General features: G+C 39.1%; 1 protein-coding gene across 2 annotated transcripts; it reads right to left on the bottom strand.

Moving 5' to 3' along the window:
* Nucleotides 1-416: 416 nt before the first annotated feature.
* LOC131465825 (disabled homolog 2-like) lies at nt 417-11,640 on the bottom strand. 2 transcript variants are annotated; one of them, XM_058638758.1, is made up of 10 exons: nt 11,543-11,640; nt 11,255-11,384; nt 5,775-5,914; nt 4,325-4,423; nt 3,318-3,449; nt 2,861-2,947; nt 2,621-2,668; nt 2,484-2,546; nt 1,698-1,788; nt 417-895 (listed from the first exon to the last, which is right to left on the bottom strand). In XM_058638758.1, the coding sequence occupies exons 2-10, from the start codon at nt 11,337-11,339 to the stop codon at nt 525-527; spliced, it is 1,116 nt and encodes a 371-aa protein (XP_058494741.1). In that variant the 5' UTR covers nt 11,340-11,384; nt 11,543-11,640; the 3' UTR covers nt 417-524. The 2 variants fall into 2 exon arrangements, with proteins under 2 accessions (XP_058494741.1, XP_058494743.1); XM_058638760.1 differs by having other exon boundaries at nt 11,255-11,460; nt 11,543-11,594.
* Between the last annotated feature and the right edge of the window lie 9,848 nt (nt 11,641-21,488).

The following is a 21,488-nucleotide window of genomic DNA, read 5'->3' as shown; positions in this document are numbered from 1 at the left end:
CACGATATGAAAACAAAATCCCCAGGAGCGAATGGGATTTTTTTTTTTTCTGAGCAACAGAAGATTGCAATTAAATTCAAGCAGAAATTTTATTAGTAACATGTGAAGACCAAGTATAGCTAATTAATTTTCATGTATCAGATTTAAACTAAATAAAAAAACAGTATCCACTTATAGTTTGCAATTTCAGTTCATTAAATGAGAAACAGGATAAACTTTTTAAACTTTGAAAGATGCCTTCTTGCTGTATTTTTAAATCTTTTGTCCATTTCTGAACTTAGTTCTCATCCGGTCAACAACCACCTTCACCACCAGTGTCTGGACTTTTAAGTGATTTTCATTGTTGCCTTCAGCTTTATTATCCTCCCCATGTTTCCCCTGTGCCAAATACACTTTAAAAGACTATGAGCACATGATTCTGTTTAATCTGTAATACATTTATTTTTCATTTCCTCGTCTCTCCTGGTTGAAATACTGTTATCTGATGTTGGTTAGAGTCATGACTGAGTATCAGGGTGCGTTCATCACAGGAGGAGGTTATTGTCCACACTGGGAGCTGCCGACTGCTGAGCTCCGCTGGAGTTCACAGTGTTGGGGAACCCACTGACAGGAGTGGGCGAAGCAGGTGTATTTCCTGCCCACATGACCCCACACGGCTGAGAGGTCATCATACCATGACTGCCTGCAGCTAGCGCTGTGACACCTGCAATGTTTGGCCACGGAGCCATGGGTGGAGCTGCCCACTGGTTTCCCAGGGCGTGACCCCAGGGCATGGCAGAGGGAGAGTACGGGGGAGAGGAGTATGGAGAGCCCACTAGTGGCTGTGTGGGGAACATGGACATGATCTGAGAGCTGGAGAGCATTGGTTGAGGCTGTGGCCGTGGCTGTGGAGAATCTGTAAGAAAAGCAATTGATTGAGTGAAGTAAAGCTCAGGTGGATTATTAATATTATTATATATGTTTAATCACTAAGAAATAGTAAACAGGGCCCTTTTCTCTGACTTGATAGACATCGAAATGTAAATTAAATGAATCATCAGTACCATGGGAAACATGGCACAGTGAGCTTCTGTATTATATATGAAATGGTCTCATACAAAGGGGATCATGGGAAATAAACTGCTTATATTTACAACATAGTCTTGTCTATGTGCAGAACAAAGGTCAGAGGTCAATTGAAGAACATGCGCAACAGCTGTTGAAAATCAGTGTCTCAATCTAGATTAAATAATCTAAAACACAGAATGCATATTTTGACAGAACATTCGCCTTATTTAAAGTTTCCAGCACTTATAAATAATAGATAATAAATGATCTTATTATAATGATGTATGTAAATGTAATAGAAAATATGATGTATTAGTCTCTTGAGTGATTTTTGCCACTCTTTTTAGTGGTTGTTTTGGGGATATATGTCATTTAAAATGTTTTGGTAAGTTGGCTTCTGAATAGCAAACTTCTTGCACATTAAGGTCATTTTCAGATGATCTTCTCTATAATTTATGAAGGTTTTATTATCAGTTTTGTGATAATAAAAATTGGATTTGTGCTGCCGTATTTTGCTGACACATCGAGGCATGTTGAAGTAAATTTAAGGAGACTGTTAATCAAAGCTGATTCCACAACAAACAACACCTGTGCGAGTATCTGAGCCGAGGGTAAAAGCCTCTGCATGTCAGAACCATGTTAGCACTAACCTGTCTGACTGATACAGGAGCCCTCTGTGGGTGACAGTGGCTCCCTCATCTGGACGGAGAAAACGTCCATCAGCTCATTACTGGAGGAAACCTACACACAGAGAAACATGTTGTAGAACATGTAACAAGAAATAATGTATGTTACTTTGCCAGCAATAGGGGACAACATGGGGTTAAAATGACAAATCAGATAGATTTGAATAAAGAATTAGAAAGTTTATTGTCTTCAGAAACTGTGTAGCCATTTCTGCTTTAACCCTTAGAACACAGAGCATTTCAGCTGCTTTTTGTCATTACTATGTTAAAATGTACAGTATGCAGTAATAACAGTAATAACAAAAAAAATTCACCAACTATATAAACACACCCTAGCAAAAAATGCTCCTAATATTTAAAATTGGATTGCATTTGTGAAACTCAAGTTCATATGGCTCGTTTTTTTTATTATCAAAAATAAGAGAAACAATTGTCTATTTTGTGACTTCTGCACAATAACTCAATAACTTGAGTCAATTTTTAAAGCCTGAATATGTGACACCCCCCCCCCCCCCCCCCCAGGATGTCCATATAAGGAGTTGTGTATTATTCCCACTACAATTTACCATGGGCGCACCTGCGGCACAGATCCGTGCCATGTGAGCGCTTGTATTTACCATTTTCTCTCTGGCAAATATATGCATTATTATTTTATTTGGAAAAAAAAGACAGATCAGTAATTTTCTACTCCTGTTGAATTCTTAGTAAAAAATTTCAAAACGCTCATGTGGTTATGTAAAAACATTTTACCTGATTTATTTCACCAGATGAAGAGTCTGGTCGTGGACTGAACACACTCTCTAAATCTGGTCCCTATAAATAAAAGTCCATCATTTCAAACACTGTTAGATTTTGTGACAGTGGCATTTTCTTCTTCTTTCATTTACCTCAAGTGGAACGGCTGAACTCTCATCGATGGGCAGCAAGGTGCTCATCTGTAAAACAAAGCAAAATGCAGTGTTAGCACAAACAAACAAACAAATTACATATGTATATATGTATGTATACATATATTATATATATACACACATATACATATATTTATATAATAATAATTATATAAAATGTATAACATTTATAAAATATAAAATATTATAAAACTATTATTATTATATTAATTATAAAACTTGAGTCGGTGCCTCTGCAGGTTCCTGTGGTGTCTCTTGGTCCAAACGCTGACAAACTTCCTTGATGTCAGCCAGGACTGAATCTGCCTGGTGAAGCAAAAAAAAACTTCTTTCATTTCATATTTATTTGTTCCAATCATGTAATGCACAAGTCTATTAAAATACAAAAAGCACAATCTATGTAATATCCCACCAAAAGGTGCGAGAAGAAGGCTTCAACTATTATACAAGGAGTCTCCTGAATCTGGTTATATCATATAAATATGGTTTGTTATGTGTGTTCTTGTAAAATGGAAAAACTCATTTTTAAACGTTTGACCTTGTTGTTCCAGTGAAAAGCAGAGTACATGCAAGCTGACTTTTCCCGTTGCAAATATGAACAATATCCGCCATTATTATGATTATTATTATGGGTTGCCATGCTTTGACTGTTCCTCAGTACTGTGGTAGTTGTTACCAGGTTGGCCATCTTGATGTAGAAGAGGCTGTAGGAGTCTTGGTGTTGGTAAATGTAAGCCAGAGCTCTGGGGTCGGACTCATCTTTTGTCAAAGAGCTGATTCTGCTCCTCTCGTGGTCATGAAGAACAGCCTGGAGATAGTAGATGAAGAGGCTCTTAGTCCTGGTACTGAACACACAGAGGCCCCACTCAACCAAAAAACGTGTGATGATTATTATCACAGCAAATAGCATGTAAAGCAGAAAGTGAAACAGATTACTTCTGCAGCTGCAAAAAATTAATAACAAATTCCTAGATTTATTATTACAATACATTTTCTGGTACTACAAGGGATTTCACATGGAAAAAAGATAAATAAATACGAGTAACATTTGCAATGTCACTGATTCAGCCAAGTTCATCTAAAAAAACATTCCTGACTGAGGAAGATAATATCTGTTTCAAATAGTTTGTTAGGTAATTTGTGGAATATCGAGTCAAAGTAAGTGATATATACAGACTTTTAAAGAGTCAGAGTATTTCTGCAGCATTTATAGGGAGCAAATCTCTCTCATAATTTGTTGGTGGTTGAGCAGATTGAAAACATATGGGAGTGATCCCAGAGGAGCTGAAATGCACAGCAGGAGATGTTCAGCAGCTTGGATACATTCCGTTTGATTTGTGAATTATTGCTGGTAGCAGGTTTACCAGGCATCTACAATAATATTCCACTTTCAGTAAAAAGATTAGGCGGACATGTGTGCAAGGCAAAGCAGTGGGTATACAGTAAATAATGGTCAAGGATTATTTTTAAGATGGGAGGAACTTTGTTAAAGTTTCAATTAAAAATCAACATGAATGAAGAATGAACTGTAATTACAGTGTCCCATGATATAAACCTGGAAAAGGAAAAGTAGAATGTCGCTGAGCCAAGTTTTAGATTATAACAGTCAAATCCAGGTCTGGGATTATAGACAAAGACAAAAGAGGAAAGAACTTTGGGAGAGTTTTAGTTGATGTGACACACCCCAGTCCGCTCATCCAGGATTTTCAGGCCGGTGGAGAAAACTTTCAGCCAAACTCTCGGTTTGTGTTTCCCCTGTTTCCTTGATGCTACCTCAATGCCCTAAACACATACACACACACACACACACGCATGCACACACAGTGTTCAGGCAACTTAAAATACGAGGAAAAAATGAATAGAAACTGCACAGTTTTGCATACTGATTATAATCATAGTAACAGCAGCTGTGGCCAGGTGCCATAGTGTCATGCTTTTTTGTTAAAGCAACACTCAACATTTAGTTTTACTAAAGTTACATTAAAGTGTAAATAAACCCCTAAACAACTTCTTTTTCCCAGGTGAAAACCAGTGCATATGGGTATCTACTAATGAGAAAACCAGTTTCTGCATCAAATAGTGTGAGTAAGTTGATTTTTCTGCAGCATTATACCAATATGCAATGAATAAGTTTTGCATTATCACATTTTGTAACGTAACTTTTGCTTTATTCATTTTTTATTTAACTATTCTGGTATTTAGTCATCGTTATTGCATATATTTTTTTAAATTTTATTTTTTATATAATATTTTTCTGCGCATTTCCTTTCAGTTTTCAGTTTTCAAAACAGTTTTCCTGTGAAACTCAAGATTATTCTTGTATTGATATTGTAGGAATGTGTATACGTGGTTTGTAAAAAAGTTAATTATCATGTTTTCTGTATCTGTATTAATTGACTGACTTTGCTGTTAGACTAAATATCATTTTCATCAACTAATGTAAGAGTTATTAATGTTTATGTATAGCCAACACAAATACCCCAACGCCCATGAGCCTCAGCTGCAGTTGTCATGGTGAAAAACATGTCACGGAATTAAAAAATGCTTCACTGCTGCAGTTGTTAACAAATTATGCAGCAAAAACCTATATTTTTTTGTGTGTGTTTTCTATTAATAAAAACTGCCAAAAGCAGTTTAGTTTCACACTTAGATATTTTGTTGCACAGATTTGGACCGGGAGAGTTTTATGCAGATATGAGCCGCTGCAACTGTCGGTCATGTGTTACTGTTTATGGTAATATGAATGATTTTCATGTCCACAACCATGGACGCCTGTTTAGTATCAACATTTTAGAGGTGCACCAATTCAGTGGGATTTTCCATCTGGGAAAATGAAACGTCAGCGTTGATATAATTTTACTGTAGAGTCCCTCAATAGCTGTTAAGATGTATTAGGTTGGAACGGACAGAGCAGTAAGTATGACTAATGTCTGGAGAATTCTGGAGAACAGTTTGGGAATCTTTTTCAGGTTCTGACAATGTACCGATGACAGCTTCTCATCTCTTCTCATCTCAGTTGTCTTATTATATATCAGAGTCCTGGTGTTTATGTTCAACTTTCTTTCTGATACAGTGAGGAGGAGGAGATCGCCTTACAGATAATGTTGATTATGGCAGTGGAGGACACATGTACCTTGAGTTTCATCATGGAGTCCCAGCACATCTTGTCCCCCTGGGAGTCGGACACCGGGTCAACACCAATGAGCTTCGCTTTGTACCGAACCCCGTCACCATGAAAACGGTCAGCGGTGTCACCGGGTGTCCTGGTGGCTCCTGCAGGGAAACACGAGCAGAAGAGAGAAAGAGACAAACTATGACGATAAAATCTGATGTGAAAGGAAGTTTTAACAGTGTTTATGTGACATTACGCCTTTAAAGAGTCTGTGTCTCTGTTTCTGTGTGTTAATGTAAAGGGATAAATGCTCTCTGAATTTTCTCTCTCTCTGTTTGTGTGTGTGTGTGTGTATACTTGCATTTGTAGTCCTCATGGAGACCAACCCAGATTCGGCCTCCTAATGAGGCAGAATCAAATTCTGAGGAACCAGGTAAAGGTCTATAATTTAAAATTGTGGTTAAGTTAAGGTGAGAGTTTGTTAAGGTTAGGGATAATACTTTGTTAAGGCTGTTTAAATGAATGGAAATCAATACAGTGTCCTAAGAGGAATAGCAGTGCAAACCCGTGTGTGTGTGTGTGTGCATATGACTGATCTTTGGTCAATGTTTTATTCATTCTCGTGGAATGTAAACCGGTAATTTAGGGATTATGAAAAAAGTTTTATGTGTTGACGTAACAAAGGTCGGGTCTTAAACCATTTTAAGTGTGTTGTTTAAAGGTTTACTAGCATTTACTCGTGGTTTAGTTAGAGGTTAACGTCAAATAGGCAACACATCTGCTTTAAACTGTTCAATGAATTCACGAGTTAATGCTGTAAGTTATAATAATTGTGACATTGTAAGTAACAACAATGGCTGCTGTCTGAATGGGAATATGTTTTACTTATCGTGCCGGTTCATTTATGCTCTGTCAGGTGTGGAGTTTCTGGGCAGATTATAAAATATTCTGCTGACAATGTTCAGCTTCATGTAGCTCATGTGACAGATAATTTAACCACACGTCTCTTTCCTGTGGAGATTACTGATTTGACAAAATAAAGTGCAATAAAAGCCCAGGGTACATAATACAATTCAAATACAAAGAGTGGCCTCAGCAACATATCATGCTGAACTTTCACTGCATTGTTGCTTTAATTTGCAACTATTTGTATTTCCTTTGGTAAAATATGACACCTCTGTCTTTAAATTGATAAATTTAGATATTACTGTTCCATTTCTGACATACAATTATTTTTGAATAAATAAAGCTGTCTCTAAATCAAAGATCACTTATGGTGCAGTGAACAGCCAGTGTCACACACCAGTGTTTGTGAAACTTTCTACATTATGATCCACTTTTTAAAAATGGTGATCCAAATCATAAAATAAATTGTGATGAGAGCAAATTTGGGCATAATGTCACAACTAATTTACAGTCATATCCCTAAATTGTTTTGAATTGGTAAACAAATCAATACATTTCCTTAAAATGTCATTCTATGCATGTTATTCAAATCTTGTACACATACATCTTAACTAGTTGGGAAAATTCTCAAAAAAAAATCTCCCGTGACCCATCTGTGGGTCCAGACCCAGTGTTGGGGAATCACTGGTCTACAGTTTTTAATATCGCATCTAATAAATGCCTGTGTTCAACTTTTCCCCTTAAACTCAACATTAAAATATCTGCCCACTGAGAGGTTTACTGTTTTGTGCACAAGCAAAATCGTGTTACTGTTACTTAGAAAAACTATTTTTAGTGGGATAAAAGCACAAAGTAAATCACTTAAAACATCCGTTAAAAGTGAGAAGAGTATGGGTAAAAAAGTATATTCTGCAATAAAGATATTAAGATAGTTAAAGCTGATGGACAAAATAATAAAAAAATGAGTGTCCATAGGTTTTATGTAGCAACGATAAGCTGCAGAAATCAAATAACCTGCTAGAATAAAGTAGCAGAACAGTCTGAGGTGTATAAACATGAACTCTACAGCAGCAGCAGCAGCAGCCGCTGACAAACACAGACAAAAACACTTTGTTGCTAGACAACTCAGAAAAGTTGTTGATACTGTTGTCTCCCCTGCACCGTGAGTTACACCAATCAGTCATCTGCTGAACTCATCAGCTCCAAGTTCTCTCCTGATTATTTCAATTCTCAGTGTGAAGTCCAGTCCTTTAGTCTCACTGCTCTCTGTGAGGTTTTCTTGAGCTGATCCAGCTCTGCAGATCAGAAACAGCTGAAAGGTGTACATTTCACTGGCAGCACCAGTGAGCGAAGGTCCTATAGCTGTTTAGGTGTATCGGCTATGTCGGCTATGGTCTTGTGTTCTTGTTCCATTTTAATAGTTCAGTCAGAGACACTCTCGTCATAATTCAACCCTTTATTACTACAATTACTACTGCTCTTTAGATGCTCCATGGATTCTCCAAACAGCATTCTGAATAATATTTTAAACTTTGAGCTTCTTAGGCTCCTCAGACCACCTTATGCCTGCCCCACACGAGAGGATATTTGGATAGATTTCAGTCCCGATCCGGTCCTTCCGACAATTGTGGGAGGCTGATCTGAACAGATTATCTGGACAAATTATCCTGTAGTATGTGGGATTAACAGATATGATTTTGACACATTCGGACACGTTACGATTTCAAAATCAGTTACAAAGTCTGTTGTGTCTGTGGTCTCCTACATTTTTAAAATTAAGTCAGATTTGAAATCCCTCTTGTGTGGGGCAGGCAATAATACTGAGAAAGCACAGACTAGACGATCCAGTCCAGACGCAGGGCCACATACTTGGCGTTTAGTCATACGATATCTCTCTTTTGTAGTTTTGGAAAAATTAAAGCAAAATGTAAAAAGAATAAATGAGGAAAGAATTTATAGAATGGAACTGATGTGTGAAAAGACGAGAATGAATGTTTTCCTGTTTGAGCAGAATTGAACAGATGTAAAGAGGCTATGTATTGTATATGTATGGTTTAAAAAGGATACTGCAATCCAAAGGTAAAATATTGAGACATGTTTTCCTTCCTCCACCTCCTGCCCAGAGACTTAAGGGTAAGTAGTTTGAGGAGCCAATCCAAAATATAAACCTACAAGGAGCTACACTTTTCTACACGATTGATGGCGTGATCAGAACCGCGCAATAAGCAACTCAATCTGGACTGGATCGTCTAGTCTGTGCTTTCTCAGGATTAAAAAACATTGAAAATCGTTTACAAAGTCCGTTGTGTCTGTGGTCAGGAAGATTTGAAAATCCTCTTGTGTGGGGCAGGCAATAATCCTGAGAAAGCACAGACTAGACGAGCCAGTCAAGACGCAGGACCATATACTTGGTGTTTAGTCATACGATTCCAGGGATTTGGGATTTCACAGAAACTTGGGTGATTTAACTTGACTTCAGAATATAAACAGACTGTCGGCGTCATCAGTTAATAGCTGTTGTGTGTGTGTGTGTGTGTGTGCGATGTTTTGTGCTGAGAAATGCAAAACAACAACAACTGTGGATTAAGTCACAGGTGAGAGGACGGAATCAACTTGGCTTGTACAAGTTACGGTTCTAAAGAAAAGTATGCGACATCCGTTTGCGGGTCAACTTGCGGTTCTGCTCACGCCCCCAATCGATGTTCAGTCAGATTTGAAATCAGGAAGACTCTGATGCGTCCAATGTCCAATTAAATTTGCGTCTGTTAATCCCTCACACTAGAGAATAATATAATAATAACATGTCTGTTCAGATCAGCCTAAAATCAGAAGACACCTAGGCCAGATTGGGACCAAACTCTGGCCAATTATCCTCTCGTCTCGGGCAGGCTTTAGTTTAAGAGTGGGTGTAATTGTAGCGTGACTAATAGATTGCGATCAGCTGGTTGTCCTCTGATTACAGCTGGGCCGTATGACTACTGTCTCTTGCATGAACTAATGCAAGGATTCATTTAAACCCTTATTTATTTTAGCTGTTAAAAGATGATGTAAGAGTGAATATTTTCGGAAAAACAGATGAAGAATACATGCTCACTGAACATTTGTGGACATAATAACCAATATAAATGTTGTGACTTTGCAGATATGCACTTTAGAAAAGGTTTCCCTGTGCATTACACCCACATCTTTGAGCTTGCAATTTGTCCTAGTTTTGTGATACCAGGTCTAGAAAGGTGTTGGCCCTAAACTATAAATAATGTTGTAACTCAAACCTCACAAAGCTGCCAGAGTAAGATGAGAAAACAGCATCTGATTCTAGGACGCTGTATTAACTTTCACTTTTTATCAAAAACATCCTGCAGGGCTTCTACCGTTGTTGAAAATTTCACCACATCTCCATTTAAAACTAAAATTTCTTATGAGGACTAATAACTGACACAACTGGGAGGTTTAGAAACATGTGGCAGATACATTTTTATCACAGCATGTGTTAGAAAAAGGCAGAAGAGAGCGTATTTTTGGAGCAGTGATTTTCATTTACGCGCCTCACATGACAGTTGTAAAGGCTGGAAAAGGATTTCCAGTAAGAAATGACTGTATACATCAACATGTGACACTATGTTCCTCTAACAGCTGGAACAGTTGGACACCATCCAGTCCAGCAAGTATGAGGAACAAGGAAAACCCAAACAAACAAAAGTGCTACCTGAAAATGCTCCTCATTTCCCATCAGATTGTCACAAACTCAGTGTCCTGTGAGGACAGAGGACAAAGTGTCTCTAACCAGCGGAGACACGCACAAGCAGATTAATTCTCACATTGCATACAATATAACTTTGAAATGACGTGGAACTTATTCTCAGCAATAACAGTCTGTGTTTAAAGGTTATTACTTAACATTCCTCAGTTAGAGGGATGTGCCAAAGATTGACACTGAACCATGTGATGCTACGTAAGCAAAAGTGTCAAAATATAATATACAACATCATCTCCTGAACTTGTACTGTGTAAGGTGAATTTTAAAGGCAGTAAAGCTGCACATAAACAGGTGACTCTCACATGCATGATGGTAGAGAGCAGCCTTACTCCTTTGTCTCTTTTTAGTTTTGGGAAACTTAAAGCAACGTGTAAAAAGAATAAATGATAGAAAGACATTTTATAATGGAACTGTGACATTTTTCTGTAAATATGTTTTAACGGAAATGAACAGATTTAGATAGGATATACTAGGGTTTACAGGGATACTGCAATCCAAAGTAAAACATATTGGAACATATTTCCCTCTTAAGGGTAAGTAGTTTGAGGATCCAATCCAAAAGATGAATCACTTATATCCCTTTTCCACAACATAAACATAGAATTTGCAGGTTGTAAATTATATTTAGTGCCACTGTTATTGGTGAAGCCAGTACTTCGGTTTAACACGTTTCCTTAATCTCTGGAATTGAAGGAGCCTAATAAATGTGTCAAGCCAAGAAACTGAAAATTCCGTTGGTTTTGACAGATTTCTCCTCAGATCACTGGTCAAAAGCCTCTGTCGCTAAAGGAACATTTGTGAATTTATTCAAATTCCAACAGCAGTTAAATACTTGTACCTCTTGCACTGGAGGAGAGCCAGGGTCTGACAGCTGCTTGGCTTGGGGCAGGACAACTTCCAGTCATTTGCTCCGTCTCCATCATGATGAGGTCTGTTTGGAAATTAAAGGCTGCAGGAGCTCAGGATCCCTGAGAAAACAAAGTGGCTGTCAGTTGTCGGCATGCTGAATCTGGTCAGCAGCTCAAGGAAATGTCGGTAGGACTGCTGCAAAAGAAAATCAAACAATTATTTCATCATTATATTTATGGATGAATTTGTAAAAGAAGAAACTTTGAATCCACCTTACCTGCTGGGAGTGTGCGTCTGCTTTGACCGTGTGGCTTCGTTTGACTCACAGATGAAACTTCTCTGAGTCAAAGGTCAGGCCACGGACTCACTGGTGATATATTAACATCCTCTGGGAGACACAAGTATGGGAACACTTGTAACAGACTGGAGAGGCTTTCCCTGCTTCGTCTCTCAGGGGTTGAATGTGAGGTCATGTATTTCTTTCAAGGAAAGAAGGCACTGGGTGGTATTTTCTTTAGAAATACAGCAAAACCCTAATGTGCCATATAAACATAGCTGAACACTTTGTGAAAAGCATAGTTGAAAGATAAAATAGCTAATCATCTATTTTTTAATCCAAATGAAAAAATAAATCCCTTTGTGGCCTTGAATGGCTCTTCACCGTTTAACCTGTCTCTCATTCTAGGATCCATTTGGACTCTGCTCATCAAACGCACAAACCTCTGCTTTACTGTTTTGTTAGCGTGTGTTACATAACGGCAGGTGGTAATGAAGAAGTAAAGCAGTGATGCAAACACATGACAACAATAAGCCAAATGCTGATTAACTAACATGTAACATGAAACCATGAATAAATGTAACATAAATAATTGTCTGTGCAGGTTTTCTTGGTTCGCATTTATATTTTTAAATTTTTTTTAAATTTTTTTTTTTTAAATGTTATTTGTTATTTATTAATATATGATTATCTTTTTGTTATGTGGCATGTTTGTTGATTTTATGCTTGTGTGTGGAACAATAACGGCTATTTTAGGTGCAGCTAAAGGCGCTCACTATAAACAAAGAAACGCAACTCTGAAGGCTGTGAGCTGTGAGTGAGCAGCAAAGAGAGGTTTCTGACAGACACATTTAATGGGAAACAGATAACAAATGGAGTTCTACATAGGAAGTGGATTTGGACATAGTAAGAGATATCAATTCATCAGAGTTATTTTCCCAGACTTGACAAATTTGCCCCCAGAGTCACTGAAGACATTATGCAACTGTGCTCTCAGGCCTGAAGCACTATCTGCTGATGACTATACACTGAACTCTGTGTGCCAAATTAGTGGACTGAGCCTAAAAAAGCGGTTCTTCAATGACAGCACGTACGTCATCTTAATGAGTCATGTCTGTTCACACTGAAGGGCGACAAAGTTCTTCTTAAACTAACAGCGGCTTGTATGGGGGAGGGGGGGGGGATTTATTGTTGAATGAAAACTAACCACAGTTCATGACCTTTTTATTCAGGCGTTCACAACCTCACTTGTTTTATTCTTTGAGTACACGGAGTTAATCATGTTTCACCTCCTCTTTTATTACTTCTCCGTGGTTCTGCTATGGTGACCTGTGAAGTCTGAACTGGTGGTGAGGTGAAGTGAGGACAAACTGTTCTTCTTATTGCATGGAATAAATCTGCTGCCTCGGAGATTACATTTTAGGATTCATTAAATTAGGATCAGATTAACCTGTTGGCAGGACTTGGGGTAAAACTGAGCTGTGGGCTCCTTCTGACCCCAGTTCCTCCTTCCCTTTGTACACCAAGTTTGAAATAGATGCCTGTTCATACCCAGCAGCCTCCGAGCACACTACACATTACACTGTTATTGGATTTTCTCAGAAACCAACCGTTTATTTTTGCTGTAATAATATTTTACGTAAGGTTAAATTTAGGGGAAACTATAATAAGTACCTCTGCAAGGTTAGTGGACCTTCGTTGTCACGGTTACAATAATAAACACATGGCTGAGGTCATAGCGCGATCATGGTCCTGGTTAAAATAATCAAATGATGACTGTCACTTGGAATTAGAAGACTTACAGTGTTATTTAATTTCATTCAATTAAACTTTATTTGTATTGCCCAGAATCACAACATACGGTCCATGATGTCAAGGCTCTGTACATAGTGAGGTCAAGAAGGAGCAATATGACAGAGAGAGCGCCATCAGTGCCCAAGGAAACTCTTGTTAAAAAAAAAATCCTTTCCTTTTAACAGGAAATAACAGCCAGACAAGACTTTGTGTGGATGACCGTCTGTCTCGCCTGAGTCCAGAGTTTTGTTGATAAAATAGATTGATACAAATGTTCTCTCATCACAGACTAGCAGCAGTAGAATCACGGGTGTTTTTCTTCTCATTGCTGTTTTCAGCCATAGTGCTTCTGCATGAAGTTGTCTAATCTCACTTTGACGTCTTTGTGCACGAAAAAACCATTTTGAAAACATAAATAAAAGTTCAATACTGGAGCTGTGCAAACTCATTTGGCAATGGATAAAAGTCACAAACTACGTCTTTAAGAAATGTCACTTTTTGTTTTATCTCATCTAGTTTTTATTGCTTTTACTTGACTGATGAATGGTCACACATCTGGAGAGCCAAAATAAGGCTCTCCAGATGTGACTCAGTGACTCAGACTTGACTGATGTCTGAGTGTGAGGAAAACAATGCAAGCGATGCACTTTCTCAAATAAATATTGTGAACCATACTAGTTGTGACGCAATGTTTACGTTTGGAAAAGAGGCTTTGCATGGAGAAGCATTTTTTCTCAGGAGGCAAAGCTAATTGTTGAAAACCCTCAGAAGCAGGAAAGATTTCATGTCAGATTAAGCGCTGTTTCCCTAAACTCTTCTCTAAAAGAGAGGGGATCTTGTTAAGTCAAAAATAATATGCAAACCTTGAAGATGAGGGCCAAGGCAGCAGATTTTGGCAGCGTGGAAGAGAAGAGTAACCTAAGGGCATGGATGGATGAATGAATGAATGCATGAATCCACTTCACCCAGTGAATCTGCAGAAAAGGTCATGTAACATACATGACCTGCCATCACATCAGTGAGGGGAAGTTTAGGTTTCCTTTTTGACAGGAGTGAGTGTGGGTTAATAATCTCACATGCCAACAGTGAAACACGCAGAGAATAGTGGCTCTGAGCTCAGGGATTATTTAACTGCACCCTGTAGACGTTTCATAACAAACTGTGTGTGGGTGTGGGGGGGGGGGCTTTGTCATTGTAGGTCGATCAGGAACAAACAAGTTAGTAGGTAGGCAAGTAGGTGGTAAAGGCAGAGAGGTGGTTAGGTAGTTACAGTAGGCAGATATAGGTAGGGAGGAAGGCATGAACAGTATTTATGTGTATGTACTGTGTGTATGTATGCAGTCAGACAGGCAGGCTTGGTCATCCATTCATCTTCTACCGCTTTGTCCTCCACATGAGGGCCACAGGGGTCGCTGTGCCAATCTCAGCTGACCTATGGCCAATTTGCCTAATCCTCAAATCTGCATGTCTTACATGCAAACTCCATGCACACAGCAGGCTTGGCCATGTTGAGTGTAATTCGGAGTAACTCTGTACATAACGGGGCCCTCTTTCCAGGAATTGATGGTAAACAATAAATGACTTTTTTCCCTAACCCATTGGCGATGACCTCAGTATCAGGAAGTCTCAGAGCGCTGACCCGTGCGAGTCTCTTGTCAGAAGGCCGTAACTAATGGTGGTTCACTGTTTCCCACATTCCACTTCATATAAAGTGGAACAGCAAATCCGCTGTTGCAGCATGTTTCATAAACTTAAAGTGGATTACATGCTCTGCGAGTGTGTGACGTCTTGAGCAGAAGAAACATCCCTCATTGGATAAACTAAAGAAAAGCGAAGCACCAGGCTGGTCGGTTTCTGCCATGTCTTAGTGTTTGGTAATTAGAAAAAAAAGATATCTGTGTCAGTCAGTGACTCAACAGTTATTGAATTTACCAACCTGAGAGCAGGTTGAGTGTTTGCTCCTCTGTTTACGTGTGCGTGCAGTCTTTGAATATGCCCATATTCATTACATCTGGTCTCTGATATGTCCCACTGCTAATTCCACATGGACTCCTTTGTACACACTTATTGTCACGGCTGACACTGAATATGATTGGAAACAAAAATGTTTTTGGCTTATTTCTGGCTCTGTTTGCAGGCAGATGACACAAGGTAGTCAGTTAACAGTGTGGCCGAATGCCAAACTCCTGGGTGTCTTTACAACCATAAACAAAGCCTTATATAGGGAGTGTCACTGCGCTCTCAAAAGGCACTCAAAAGCAGAACCCAGGAGGGAGATTTAAAAGCACAGACTTTACCCACCACAAATAAAACACAAGCTTACAAAACCCTACGCTGGCAAACAAATTAAGCATCCGGCCAAGACACCGAATACATGTGAAAAACATTATCAAGATCAAAACGACAGGCAAACAACAAAGTGCTGGGCATTTAAGCAGCATGACACAAAGCCAGCCTGGCAGAAATGTGTAAACAGGTCTGTTTATGTGGTGTCCTCAAATGTTGTATTTACAAGAGTCCATCTGAACAACTCCTCATATTATATACAGGGAGGTTTATTTTTCAGCTGAAGTACGTGATGAACATACTGTCAGTATAGAATTTGGAATTGTTTAATTTGTCCTGGTGTTTTATTTTCCCAATAGACTTTTCATTTCTTCTGTTGTAACTGCCATAAACTGGAAAGCCTTTTCTTGCATCCATGTTGTCTTATATAAAGAACCTAAAAGGGAAACTTGACTACAAAGATCATACCAGAAAATGACTTTGGTTGAAGTTGAAGAAAAATGTACTTAAGTTTTAGAAGTAAAAGTATTTAAAAAGTGAAGAGCAAGGATTGCGCCATGGTGGCTCAGTGGTAGGTCGAGTTGTCTTTCAACTGGGAAGTTGTGGGTCCAATTCCTGGCTTCTCTAGTCTATATGTGTCCTTGAGCAAGACACTTAACCCCACGTTGAAGCATGTGAATGGGTGAAAACTGTAGTGTAAAGCAGCTCATCGAGATTAGAAAAGCTCTCTCTCCCTCTTCTGATTTTATTTGGTAATAACAAAGATAGTTAGAGGAAATGTGGTGTAAAAGTTGCTAGAAATATAAATAACAAAGTAAAGTAGAGAATTTTGTATTTAAGTACAGAAAGTACCTTTTCAAAACAGTGAGGTCAGCAGGTGAGCAGCTCATTAGCAGATTTGGCTCATCCCCAGATGGGATTACGCGAAAGAGGCCATACAGAATATACGATATAAAACGTACAACGAGAGAAAATACTAAAAGAGAGTGCAAACCTCATCCAGAAATCCTAATAATTTCTTCCTCGGGGCGATAACCTACATCCTCAGAAAACGTCATTCAAATCTGCCCTATACTTTCTTGAGCTGTGCTGTTCAAAGGCAGACAGAAAAACACCATTATATCATCTCTTTTTGATGTTCCTCTGATGTTATGATCATGTGACATGTGACAAAAGCTCAGCACCTGGAGGCCACAGAGAGTAAGAGACAATTAAAGGACAAGGACAAAGAGGTGAAGAAGTAAGAGGAGGAGGAGGAGGAGGTGGAGGAGGCGTGTGTCGACTCTGACGAGTCTCAAATACTTTCCACACTGTCAAGCACTTTTTACTTTCACCACCACTTTTGTTTGAAATATGAAAACCAAAACTTTAATCCCTTATTTGTATTGATAATCTTGGGAATGCATATCCATCCCTCGGGCGTTTGAATATAACATTCAGGGGAGAAAACACAAATCTCACAGACTGATACACTTTGCACACAGAATAATAAAACGTGTGTTTTGGTTTTTGTGTGCTCATTCAAGTGATCGTTTGAAATGTTTTGACACAAAAACAGTCTTAATAGAATTTCGCAAGAGTTGTTTACTTTTGCGAGAGATGTGTATTGATTTGCTAAGTTTGGGGAGAGGTTTTGTGGTTTCGAGTGTGCAGAGTTTTGACACAATGAGCTAAACTATGTACTAAGTGTTTAAGCAATTTAGCGGGGATTTAGAGAAAAACTCAAAAAAGTGCCATGGAAACATCTTCCTCATCTACTACAGAAGCAGCAGCAGCAGCAGCAGCAGCAGTCTGCTGTGTTGACATGAGGCAGGTCTATAGATTCACGTTGTTGATGCCAAATTCTGACCTGATCATCTGAAAGAATCAGTGTAATCCCGACTGATCAGACCAGGCTTTGTTTTTCCAGTTTTCATCTGCCCAGATTTCCGTTTTTGGCTGACAGAGATGGAACCTGACGTGATCAGAGATCAGAGATGCTTTTCTGCTCAGAATTATGATCAGAATCAGCAAAAAAAAAAACAACAACTTTGTGGCTCAGCGCACAGCACGTGACACACACTCAAACATACCTGTTTATTTCACTTGTTTTATAATTATTATATTATATACAAGTATAGGCAAATAAAAGTACATGCTAACTTGCCACTTTTTTAGGTACACCTGTTCAATTTGTATTATATGTAGCCCATTTGGATAATAAGTAATATATGATTCAGTTTTATTTTGAGGCATTTTGGTCATTTAGCACTTTATATTTGTATAATTTTTTGTGTGTGTTTATTATCATTAAAATGGTTTAACCCTTTAACACCGAGCATATCGCTGACGACACGTTTGCACAAGCGCACTTTGCATTACCACAGTTACGCGACCGTTTGTGCTATCGGGAAAAATTCCAATGGTTTCTGAAAGCTGAGGTTTCTGAGGTTGCACGTCACAACCAACGTGTGGTTATTACGATAATTTCACTCGTGTTGTTTCAGGAAGCCGAAAAATCAGAGCCTTTGTCGCCAGAGAGGAGAGAGTGGGAAGAACCAATTTCAAGTTAATTTACAACTGCAATGTTTTTCTGACTAAACCTTTTTGTTTTTCTTCATTTTAAATTGTTAAAACAGTATTTTAACACGTAGTAAATTGTAAATAACTGGGAAAATGGACAAAAGCACGTAGTTACAGGACATTTTCTGGTCCTTTTATGGTTAAAATAAAGCATGTCCAGACGGACATTTTGGGAGTTGGGTATTAAAGGGTTGTCCATTGGACCTCACATGCCTGATGGATGGAGTAGGATGACAAGCAACAGTTTTCTGACGTAACTATAGTGTCCCATCACCCACATAGTTTTGAGTAGAGTGTGATAGTGTTTTGTTAATAGGCTGGTGAACGTGACGAGAGCTTGTTTATCTTTGTAACTGACGGCTTTGTGGAATAAAGGTTCGGATGCCAATTTAAAGGTGACATAGAATGCTTGTATCACACATACAGTATATGTTAGTTATGGAGGTCTACTTACATATATTAACTTGTTTTCATGGTTAAAAACCTCCTAGTCGCTGCAAACAAGCCGATCAAAATATCTCCTCACTGACGCTCTCGTCAGCCGCGCTGTTTCAGACCAAAATCACACCCCCAGAACGTGGACTGTGTTGTGATTGGCCAGCCAACGAGAGCTTTCCCTCTGTCCTGTGATTGGCCAGGTACCTGGAAGTGACGTAATTGGTAGGCCAGCTCTCAGATACACAGCTCCCCCTCTGGCACGGTGGATGCTCTGCATCTCAGCAGCTACAACGAGAGTAGTTCTTCTTCTTTTGCGGTTCGATGTACGCAACCGGATGTGCCCGGACTAGTGCCCACACCAGGAGGCGCTACGGTGGTGAGAGGAGTGGTGAGGATTTCTGATGACATCATCAGCATAGGGAAGTGTCGATCCGCTTCGCAGAGCCCAGGACAACAATACAACACTATTTTCTCAGCAGTGGCTGAACTGTTTGTTCTGAAACGTTAGGATTTCATAAACGAGGTAATGACACAGATACACACACAAACGCAGCGTTAATTGGAGCTTCCGGTCTATGTCGCCTTTAACATCAGTCTTGCCTTTTCTTGTCAGAAACTTCATGTCCTGCAACAGTGGCTAGGAAGGTTTTTGCCACTGCATATATCTCAACACATTTTAAACACACAGACATGGTGAAAACAATCAGCTAAAGTTTAAACCAAGCATCAGAATGGAGAAAAATGGTGATGTGACGTGTTAGTCGGTATTATTTCAGAAACAACTAATTTACTGGGATTTCACACACACACACACACACACACACATGCACACACACACCCGTCTCTCGTGTTTACACAGAATGGTCTGAGAAGGAGAAAATGTCCAGTGAGCAGCAGTTTTCTCTCAGCAAAAAAATGCCTCGTTGATGCCAGAGGTCAGCGGAGAATGACCAGACGCATGATTGAAAATAACCAGTTGTTACAAACAAGATCATAACTGAACACACTTCATGTCAAATCTGAAAGCAGATGGGCTTCAGCAGCAGCAGCAGCAGCACAGCGCATGAATGAGTGCACACACACACAACACACACAACACACACTTAGTGTGGTTATCTGAGCTATCCTAGTCTTTGTCAGCTCTCAGCAGTCTGGCCTTCCTCCTCTCAACTCTCTCATCAACCATGTGTCACAGAGTGCAGAGAGTTTGTCTGTACAGCGCTGACAAGGTTGATGATTAGATGCCTGGTTCAGTTTTTGCATTATTTTTTATGTAGATCGTATGTCTCAAGAATGGACTGGCATGCAGTAACATTGTAAAGATATTTGCTCAGTTTTCACACTGAATTGGAGGGATTATAAATAAGTATTGTTTGACGCTTCAATCATCAACACCAATCTAGTGTTGTCTGCTGTGGATGATGTGATCTGAAAGAAGAGCTTTGTTGTGTTTTTGTATGCAGTGTAAATTTGGAAAACTGTGTGTGTGTGTGTGTGTCGAGCAAAAAATTGTGCTGGTAATTTTGGAAACGTGGTTTGGGGGATTTGATTTGGGAGTCTCAGGTTGCACTGATTGTATTCCAAATCTCAACTTTTAGTGCAGAAATAGCAGAAGACTGCAATTCATGGTTCATCAAACAGGATTTTTGTTTGTTTGGCCTGGATTAAAATTTCACCAAACCATGACAGTATTTGGACTGTCGCGTCCTGTAAAGCCACAGGTTGTGCGTTCAAGAATCAGTCATGCCCGATCACTGAACTCCTTCATTCTTCTTCTTCATTATTTAACCTTTATTTAACCAGGAAAAAGTCTCACTGAGATTAAGAAACTCTTTTTTGAAGAGAGACATGGCCAAGACAGGTAGAAGCACAAATGAAACATCACATTGCAGACATAGAAGACAGTGGCATTATAGATAATCTGCCTCCACTTCTCCTCTCCAAGCATTTAGTGACACTAATCTTCAATTGTTTCTGCAGTTCATTCCATGCTGCAGGTGCAGAATATGCAAAATGCATATTTTTCTAGTTTCCATGTGGACACTTGGAATAGAAAGCAAAAAAGCCATGAATTCTTACAGTGAATAAAAGCATAGGTTACTTCACTGAAATATCAGCAGTAACTGGTTCAGTTTTAACTTTAAGAGCAGTTTACTTTTACAGTGCAGTAGCGTACATGTTATTTGGATGAAAGAAAAAAAAAAAAAAACGAGCCTTTATTTTACTTGAGGTAACGGCTGGTGAAATTCCAACCACAGTAAGTTGTTCCATTGTCAGAGTAGATTATTTTCAAAGAGTGAAAACAGAAAAGCATCAAGAGTTCCAGCATTTGTTCCCCAGATGGATTTGCAGTAGTTAGTGCGGCTGCGGCTCCATGTATGCGTGTCGCTCACATGAATGGACTTACAGTGCTATAGGAGCGCTGCTGGGTTTCACAACACTGGAGGTTTACATCAAAATAATAACATGCAACAGAGAGTCACCACATAAACACAGATTTTGTGCCATTTTTTTTTAGCCGCACCAGGCGTGTGTGTGTGTCTCCAGGGTGATTTAACACAGGAGCCACAACTGGAAGTTACTTGAGGTCGTTTGTTGAACAGGAAGTTTGATACATTTGACAGTGCGTTATTGTTCTGTGCAAACACTGATGAAACAGCAATGTTAAGCTGCTTTGGTCCTGACCAAAGCTGACATGTCTGTGTGTATTGTGATTGTCGAAGACATGCACTCACAAGTAAAGTCTGCCCCACACAAATTGATAATTGGCCAGATTTCGGTACCGATCTGGACCTTCCGACAATCGTGGGTGTCTTCTGATTTTATTCTGATTTAAATAGATTATCTGGCCCAGTTATCCTGTAGT

The sequence above is a fragment of the Solea solea genome, chromosome 9 (genome assembly GCF_958295425.1).
Source record: "Solea solea chromosome 9, fSolSol10.1, whole genome shotgun sequence".
Lineage (NCBI taxonomy): Eukaryota > Metazoa > Chordata > Actinopteri > Pleuronectiformes > Soleidae > Solea > Solea solea.
This window is presented reverse-complemented; position numbering and strand designations above follow the sequence as displayed.